The sequence below is a fragment of the Oncorhynchus keta genome, chromosome 34 (genome assembly GCF_023373465.1).
Source record: "Oncorhynchus keta strain PuntledgeMale-10-30-2019 chromosome 34, Oket_V2, whole genome shotgun sequence".
Classification (NCBI taxonomy): Eukaryota; Metazoa; Chordata; class Actinopteri; order Salmoniformes; family Salmonidae; genus Oncorhynchus; species Oncorhynchus keta.
The window spans coordinates 56,314,057-56,322,664 of record NC_068454.1 but is presented as its reverse complement, the minus strand read 5'-3'; the positions used below and the strand labels follow the sequence as shown (position 1 = coordinate 56,322,664).

The window sequence follows — 8,608 nt, the reverse complement described above, 5'->3', positions numbered from 1 at the left end:
CAAATACATTTTGATTTGATTTGATTCGATTTGATTGGCTATCCCTCTCTGAAAAACAACATAAAGGTCAAGATCTAGGCCGAAACATTCAGTTTCTAATAGCAATTGCAATGCAATGGAACCAACATTTCCAATGAAGGCTGACAAGCCTAGTGACTAATGACATGTTCTCACATGGTGATAACGCCTTGCAAGAAGCTGCATGCAAACCCGCTGATGGAAAATGGAGATACAAACAAATTTAGTCAAGGGCACCATTTTGTGTCACTGACACCTACACCACAGCCTATGCCATTGGTTCTGAGGAAACATCTGTGTGGGAGGTGTTCGTAAATGTTTATGTAAAGCATTATTTCTTATTTCTGTTTCATACTGAGTCAACTGTTAGATTTGTAACTTCAGCTTAATTTCCTATAGCTTTAAATTACAAACATTAAGTGGCAGTTTTGGCTTAGGCCTGTAGCCTACACATTTTAGAGCAGATTACCTGTGTTTAAAAAAAAAATACAATGCTAAAGTAATCTGCCTCATCAGTGATTGTAATCATGATCGCTACCTCTGCCATAATTATTGTATTTATGGTTTGGGCCTCATTTCCAACATCAGGTAAGTGTCTGAAATTTACAAAAACATTAATATTGCTCAATACTAGAATTCTCACATATGTATGGGACTTTATTGAAAATTCACAAGGCTATATATATACAGTGTTTAACCTTATTGTACACTGTTATACAGCCAAACAATTAGTATACAGATGTACCACAGAAACTTAAAAATATACTTTTTTCGAATACTCACTGAGTACTCACTTTTTTCGAATACTCACTCAATTCAATTTCAATATTTGGACATGCAAATCAGTTTATTCAAATAGGACATGCATTGAGTGATTTGTTTAGACAATTTATGAAGCTGTATTAACATGTTGTTATTGTTTTCTATAGGCATACGAGACATGTACAACTATTTCAATCATCAATCCACACTTTATAAACAGTTCTTTCATGTAATGCTATTGTGCTTTCTTATTGTTTTTATCAATCTGATGTAGGTTCTTCAAGTCCTCTTCGCACACCGCTTGGTAGAAAATTGTTGATACCCTGCATAAGTAATGAAAGTCATCCAGAATCTTTTAGCTGGTTTTACAGTACAAACAATGCTGGTCAGCGCCGCACCTAGCTTTTTCATGAGGATAAAAGTGGCCGACATCGCCTTTCCAAAGATTTATGGCATAGAAAGAGTGTTTCAAGGAATCGTTCACTGGTAATCAGCCCTTTTACAGAGAAGGATCAAGGAATATACTCATGTGAATTGTATAAAAATGACAAGATGACATATGGATTGTCCACTTCAGTTGTTCTTGAAAAAGGTTAGTCAGCTTATTATAATTGGAGATAATTTGCAAGCAGATTGATCGTCTACACTAAATTTGTTTACAGCTCACCCTAACCATCTATCTCTTTATTTAGAATCTCACATGCCAGTAATAACCGCTGTGCCAGGCAGTGGCTTTATGCATGAAGTAACAAAGAATGTGATTACCAGCACGTATTACTCACTTGACTCCGCTCTGAACAACACCACCAACAAAAGAATAGGTGAGAACCAAAAGTTTTGAGTAGTTCTTAAACCCCAATCTCATTGACGTTCCACAAGTTCAATAACTTCAACAGGATTGACAGATACTTCACTACCAGCATTTTCTGTAGTAACACTACACAACACTGTTGCCTCTTTTACAGACAATGGGCCTACTCCTTCAGGTAACCGAGAAACTCAGTGGCTGGCATCAACAGTCGCTGGAATCTCTGCAGCTGTGTGCCTTTTCTTTGTTGTACTGGCACTGTTTATATGATGCCATTTCAAATGGAGAATAATTACAGGCAGGATAAATATTCCATATTGTTATCTTTGAAGATTAATAACATTTTTTGGAGATGTGTGCAGTTTGAGGCCCTATCTGTTTTAATGGGATTACTTAAAATAAAAATAAATGTGTGTCTGTTTGTTCAAATGTTTAAGCTTCTGCCAATCAGCTTCTCTTTGGTGGCCAGTGGACCAACTTTTGATAAGTTATCTTATCTAGCCGACATTACTATTATTATTCTTGTTAAAACGATGATGATGATAATTAGTTGCACAGCAGTATGGTATTATGCGCATTCATCTATGCATCTCCTTTCAACAGGAGAAAGAACCTACACTTGTTTATTCATCCTTGGTTATCAGGAGACTCCAACCGAGAGATGACATCATAAATGACAATGAGTGTGTGCACAGTCATATCAGGGTCTAGGAACTAAGAATGATACTACTTTGATGAGAGGAGTAATAAATAGCCTAAATCAAGTTTTTTTTCCATTGTGCTCAGGCACACAACATTCCAAAAAGGCCTACTATTGTTATTGGGAATTATTTGCAGGCTTTTGAATGGTTGGTTTTATATAATCACATTATTGCATGACCTTTTGTTTGTACTTCAAATGTGTATTGCACTGTGTCAAGCACTTCTGTACTTTTAACCTTTAAACCACTGTAAAAAGAAAAAAAGAAAACGAAGAAAGTCTGCTCTATATCTCAAAAAGCATAAAGCCTGTGTATTTAGATATCTATACAAGTCATTTGTGACATAATTTTAAACAAGTTGCTGAAATGTGACATTTTGAACTCATCATCGAGCCACTGAGTTGCTTTCAGAACACTCTACAACATTGCCGTTCTTGAATGCTCCATGCTCCAACCCGCTGCGAAATGCGCGGATCTGGGTGACGAGCTAGATAATAACTAGCTATTCCTCTATCACACGGGCTCAATCAACTCTGTTCTGTCACTGCTGATAGTGGCATATGTGTAGCGGTTGCTTTTGAACGTTTGTTTGGAGTTTCCTAGCTAGCTAGTTTCAATTTAACCTTATTTAGCTATGAGCTAACGTTAGCTAGGTTGCAAGTTAGCTTGAGTTGGTGCAGTGCAGTTTGGGAAGGAAGAAGCAGATACGCGACAGTTTAAGGACAAATATATAAGGCAAGTTTAGTGCATTTAGCGTTATTTCGCAGTAACTATCTTATCGGTGAGTTGTAATACTTTCTGGCTGTAGTTTATTTGGCTGGCTAGCTAACTGGCTAGCTAACTTTGTTTGAATAAAATTAGCTACTGTCTGTCTAAACTAGCCTGCTAACTTAGCCAGTCAGGAAAGTTGGATAGGTTAGAGATGCATTCACGAAAAATACATGTTTATAGTCACTGGTAGTCTGTAACACGATGTGTTTTCATTTTTTCCATTGATCTAGTTAACGTTACCTGTCTGACACTGACGTGTGATGGAGGCCCCACCAGTCTCAGTGCTGCCCATCACGGGTGGCACAATCAACATGATGGAGTACCTGCTGCAAGGTGAGTCTGCCTAGGTCGAAATTCTAGCGTCACCATTAGGGCTGGCATACCTATTTGGTATTCTGTATTTAGGTGTCTGAAGTGTAAATATTGCAATGAAACAGGCAGGGAGCAGGTCTCGAACCCTCAACCTTCTAACCCGAAGTCCAGCGCGCTATCGATTGTGCCCCAAAAGCATGCTCATGTGGCAGAGTCAATATCCGCGCTTATAAACCCAGGGTCGTTACACTACTCCCTCCTTTCAAAGAACGCGGCCTCACGCTAGCTTGCGACTCTACGTCTTATAGGAACGCACTCACTGGCCAAGCACACACACTGTCGTGCATGCAAGGTCCGATCGCACTTCTGACACCAATGTAATGACGCAGGGAGCAGGTCTCGAACCTTCTAGTCCAAAGTCCAGCGAGCTATCGACTGCGTCGCAAAAGCATGCTTGAGTGGCAGAGTAGATATCCGCGCTTATAAACCCTCCTTTCAAAGAGTGCGTCCTCACGCTAGCTTGCGACTCTACGCCTTATAGGAACGCACTCACTGGCCAAGCACACGCGCTGTCATGCATGCAAGGTCCGATCCCATTTCTGACACCAATGTAATGACACAGGCAGGGAGCAGGTCTCGAACCTTCAACCTTCTAGTCCGAAGTCCAGCGAGCTATCGACTGTGTCGCAAAAGCATGCTCGAGTGGCAGAGTAGATATCCACGCTTATAAACCCAGGGTCGTTACAATATGTTAAGGTGAAGACCCCATACCAGCTCCTGTGCTGTGGCTTGGTCAACTTGGTCAACTCAGTTGCAATTCACTAATTGAAAAGTACAGTCTGTTTCCATTGAGGCCTTTTATGTTTTTGAATTGGCATTTCAATTCACTCTAAAAAGTCAAAATGACAATTTACCCTGCTTTCAAGTTACGCTTGTAAATGTAAACATTGCTGACACTGTTCTGTCATGTCGCCACTCAAGGCAGTGTCTTGGACCAGGCCCTCGAAAGCCTATTGCACCGCCTCCGGGGCCTTTGTGACAACATGGAACCTGAGACATTCGCCGACCATGAGCTGGTCTACCTCCTGAAGGGCCAGCAGGGCAACCCATTCCTGCTACGTGCCCGCCGCTCCCTCTCCCACCCAACAGTTCCCTGGCACCTGCGCTACCTGGGCCAGCCGGAGGTGGGTGACAAGTCCCGCCACGCGCTGGTTCGCAACTGTGTGGATGTGGCCACCTCGCACAGCCTGCCCGACTTCCTCAACGAAATGGGCTTCCGCATGGACCACGAGTTCGTAGCCAAGGGCCACATTTTCCGTAGAGGCGTGCTCAAAGTGGTGGTGAGTAAACTGTCACGCATCCTGGTCCCTGGGAATACAGAGAACACTGAGCCGCTGTCACTCTCCTACCTGGTGGAGCTCAGTGTGTTGGCTCCCGCGGGCCAGGATACCATGTCGGAGGACATGCGCAGCTTCGCTGAGCAGCTCAAGCCCCTAGTTCACCTGGAGAAGATTGACCCCAAGAGACACATGTAAGAAGGGGTGTGTTAAGATTTTATAAGTGGCTATTGGCAGTCATGGACAAAGTGGAGTTTTTATTAAAATGTATTTTTTGGGACTTAATTTTGTATGATTCCTATAAGAAAGTGCTTTCCCACAGTCCTTTGTCTCTGTGAAGGAACTCTATATCTCACCATCTGCCATTAGGATGTTAGTAGTGTTTGAAAAGGACTTCACAAGAGGATTGACACAGCCAACATGGACGATGTGACAAATGAGGCTTTGAATGAGTCAATAAATAACAATATCTATTTAGTGCTGAACATTGGTTTTGTGTGATGCTGATAGTGCTTTGTTCTGTGTTGGGTATGTTTCCAGAAATGCACAGCTATAGTGTTTATTAAACATGATTTTTCTCAACTCAACTGTGTCCTCTTGGTTTGCAGCACTCAACAGATGCGGGTGCAGCAGTTCACAACACTGGAATGAATGGCCCAGCAATTGGCCCAGCGTTGTCCGGGTTTGGCCAGTGTAAGCCGTCATTTTAAATAAGAATTTGTAACTGACTTGTGTAGTTAAAAAAAATAGCCACTGACAGAAGCAATTGGGTATGCCTTGCCTAAGGACACATCGACAGATTTTCAACTGGCTCGGGAAATCAAACCAGCTACCTTTCGGTTACTGGCCCAACGCCCATACCTGCCGCCGCATCATTCCAGCTCTCATACCTGCCGCACCATCATTCCAGCTCTATTAATTATGTCTGCAACACTCCCCAAAGTTTGTCTTCTACATGTGACCCTGTTGACAGGTGCCATTTCCATCGTTTACCACTAGGGAGCTCTCCTACTCTATATGTAAAAACCCGGCCTTTCTGGTTAGAGCCAGTTATATCTGCACCTCCGATCATCTACACAGGAGCCGTGGTTGCCATGGTAATAATTAGCCACGAGTTCTGCACATCTCATCCCACAACTCTAATTAGCTTTTTCAATTGCTTAATTATACATATACCTGTGAAAGCTTTCCCTTTCTTCTTCTCACAAAAGCATTGATTTCCCTTCCCCTCATTTCTCTTAACCCATTAGTACCTCAATGGCAACCTAAGCGGAGGGAGGCTCTTGTATGTACAAGACTTGAGGCCTCCAGTTGTATAATCTACAGTTATTTCAAAATGGTCTTGTCTCCATTGTATCATCTCCATTCTTGGCTAGAGATCAGTTTTCCGCTGATGCCCTCCTATATACAGTGCATTCGGAAAGTATTCAGACCCCTTCACTATTTCCACATTTTGTTACGTTACAGCCTTATTCTAAAACTGATTACATTATTTTTTTCCTCAGTGTACACACTACCTCAGCATGACAAAGCGAAAACAGGTTTTTAGAAATGTTTGTACATTTATTAAAACACTGTTTCCAGACCCTTTGCTATGAGACTTGAAAGTGAGCTCAGGTCCATCTTTGAGATGATTCTACAATTTGATTTGAGCACCTGTGGTAAATTCAATTGATTGGACATGATTTGGAATGGCACACCTGTCTATATAAGGTCCCACAGTTAGAGCAAAAACCAAGCCATGAGGACGAAGGAATTGTTCGTAGAGCTCCAAGACCGGATTGTGTTGAGGCACAGATCTGGGGAAGGGGTACAAAAAATGTTTTCAGTATTGAAGGTCCCCAAGAACACAGTTGCCTCCTCCATTATTAAATGGAAGAAGTTTAGAACCACCAAGACTCTTCCTAGAGCTGGCTGTCCGGCCAAACTGAGCAATCGGGGAGAAGGGCCTTGGTCAGATGGTGACCAAGAACCTAATGGTTACTCTGACAGAGCTTCAGAGTTCCTCAACCATCTCTGCAGCTCCACCATTCAGACCTTTATGGTAGAGTGGCCAGGCGGAAACCACTCCTCAGTAAAAGGCACATGACAGCCCGCTTGGAGTTTTCCAAAAGGCACCTAAAGGACTCTCAGACCATGAGAAACCAGATTCTCTGGTCTTATGAAGCCAAGATTGAACTCTTTGGCCTGATTGCTAAGCGTAACGTCTGGAGGAAACCTGGCTTCACTGAAGCAATGGTGCATGGGGGTGGCAGAATCATCCTGTGGGGATGATTTTCAGCGGCAGGTATTGGGAGACTAGTCAGGATTAAGGGAAAGATGAACAGAGCAATGTACAAAGAGATCCTTGATGAAAACCTGCTCCAGAGCACTCAGGACCTCAATCTGGGGCAACGGTTCACCTTCCAACAGGACAACGACCCTAAGCACACAGCCAAGACAATGCAGGAGTGGCTTTGGGATAAGTCTCCGTAATGTCCTTGAGTGGCCCGGACTTGAACCCGATTGAACATCTCTGGAGAGACCTGAAAATAGCTGTGCAGCGACACTCCCCATCCAACCTGACAGAGCTTGAGAAGCAGAGAAGCAGAGAAGAATGGGAGAAACTCCCCAAATACAGGTGTCCCAAGCTTGTAGCGTCATACCCCAAAATGCTTGAGGCTGTAATCGCTGCCAAAGGTGCTTAAACAAAGTACAGAATAAAGGGTCTGAATACTACAGTACCAGTCAAAAGTTTGTACACTCCGTGTCACCAGCAAAGCACCATCACACCACCTCCATGTTTCACGGTGGGAACCACACATGCGAAGATCATCCATTCACTGCAGTTGGAACCAAAAATCTCAAATTTGGATTCATCAGATCAAAGGAAAGATTTCCACGTGTCTAATGTCCATTGCTCGTGTTTCTTGGGCCAAGCAAGTCTCTTCTTCTTGTTGGTGTCCTTTAGTAATGGTTTCTTTGCAGCAATTAGACCATGAAGGCCTGATTCATGCAGTCTCCTCTGAACAGTTGATGTGTCTGTTACTTGAACTCTGTGAAGCATTTATTTGGGCTGCAATTTCTGAAGCTGGTTACTCTAATAAACGTATCCTCTGCAGCAGAGGTAACTCTGGGTCTTCCATTCCTGTTGCGGTCCAGTTTCGTCATAGCACTTGATGTTTTTTGCGACTGCACTTGAAGAAACTATCGAAGTTGTTGACATTTTTCGCATTGACTGACCTTCATGTCTTAAGGTAATGATGGACTGTCGTTTCTCTTTACTTATTTGAGCTGTTCTTGCCATAATATGGACTTGGTCTTTTACCAAATAGGGCTGTCTTCTGTATACCACCCCTACATTGTCACAACATGACTGATTGGCTCAAATGCATTAAGAATGAAAGATATTCCACTTTTAACAAGCCAAACCTGCTAAATGCATTCCAGGTGACGACCTAATGAAGTTGGTTGAGAGATTGCCATGAGTGTGTAAACCTGTCATCAAGGCAACGGGTGGCTACTTTGAAGAATCTAAAATATATTTTGATATTTTGAACACTTTTTTGGTTACTATATAATTCCATAAGTGTTATTTCGTAGTGTTGATGTCTTGATTTCGTTTTTTACTTACTCATAGTCAGACAAACTCATGGTTGCCATTTTTGGCACATTTGCTGGAATTCTCCCGGTATAGTAGCCAGCTGTGGGGAAATAGACATTCTAACTACTCAGAAGCTGGGTGGTTGGTCATGTATAATCTTACAAAGCTAAACATACTGTCATCATCGATATTTTAGAAATGTGTTACTTCTACTCATCGAAAGAAATAAGATTCTATCCACCTCCTTATTCATTCTCCGTTGTAGTATAGAGATTGCAAAGTTGTATCTATCCCATTCTGGTGTCTGTGAGCGCAC

At 42.4% G+C, this 8,608-nt stretch overlaps 1 protein-coding gene across 2 annotated transcripts; it reads left to right on the top strand.

The window, feature by feature from the left end:
* Positions 1–446: 446 nt before the first annotated feature.
* LOC118367329 (mediator of RNA polymerase II transcription subunit 18-like) lies at positions 447–5,291 on the top strand. Of its 2 annotated transcripts, XM_035750680.2 has the most exons (6): positions 447–606; positions 1,055–1,372; positions 1,473–1,601; positions 1,746–3,070; positions 3,291–3,393; positions 4,354–5,291. In XM_035750680.2, exons 5-6 carry the CDS (start codon positions 3,321–3,323, stop codon positions 4,905–4,907), a joined length of 627 nt encoding a protein of 208 aa, XP_035606573.1. In that variant the 5' UTR covers positions 447–606; positions 1,055–1,372; positions 1,473–1,601; positions 1,746–3,070; positions 3,291–3,320; the 3' UTR covers positions 4,908–5,291. The 2 variants fall into 2 exon arrangements, with proteins under 2 accessions (XP_035606573.1, XP_035606572.1); XM_035750679.2 differs by lacking the exons at positions 447–606; positions 1,055–1,372; positions 1,473–1,601 and having other exon boundaries at positions 2,560–3,024.
* The last annotated feature ends 3,317 nt before the right edge of the window (positions 5,292–8,608 follow it).

Bases quoted from the DNA above. Each gene is read 5' to 3' on its own strand.
- LOC118367329 (XM_035750680.2), top strand. From the start codon at position 3,321: ATGGAGGCCCCACCAGTCTCAGTGCTGCCCATCACGGGTGGCACAATC. The intron at 3,394-4,353 runs GTGAGTCTGCCT...TCGCCACTCAAG, and splicing joins GATGGAGTACCTGCTGCAAG to GCAGTGTCTTGGACCAGGCC.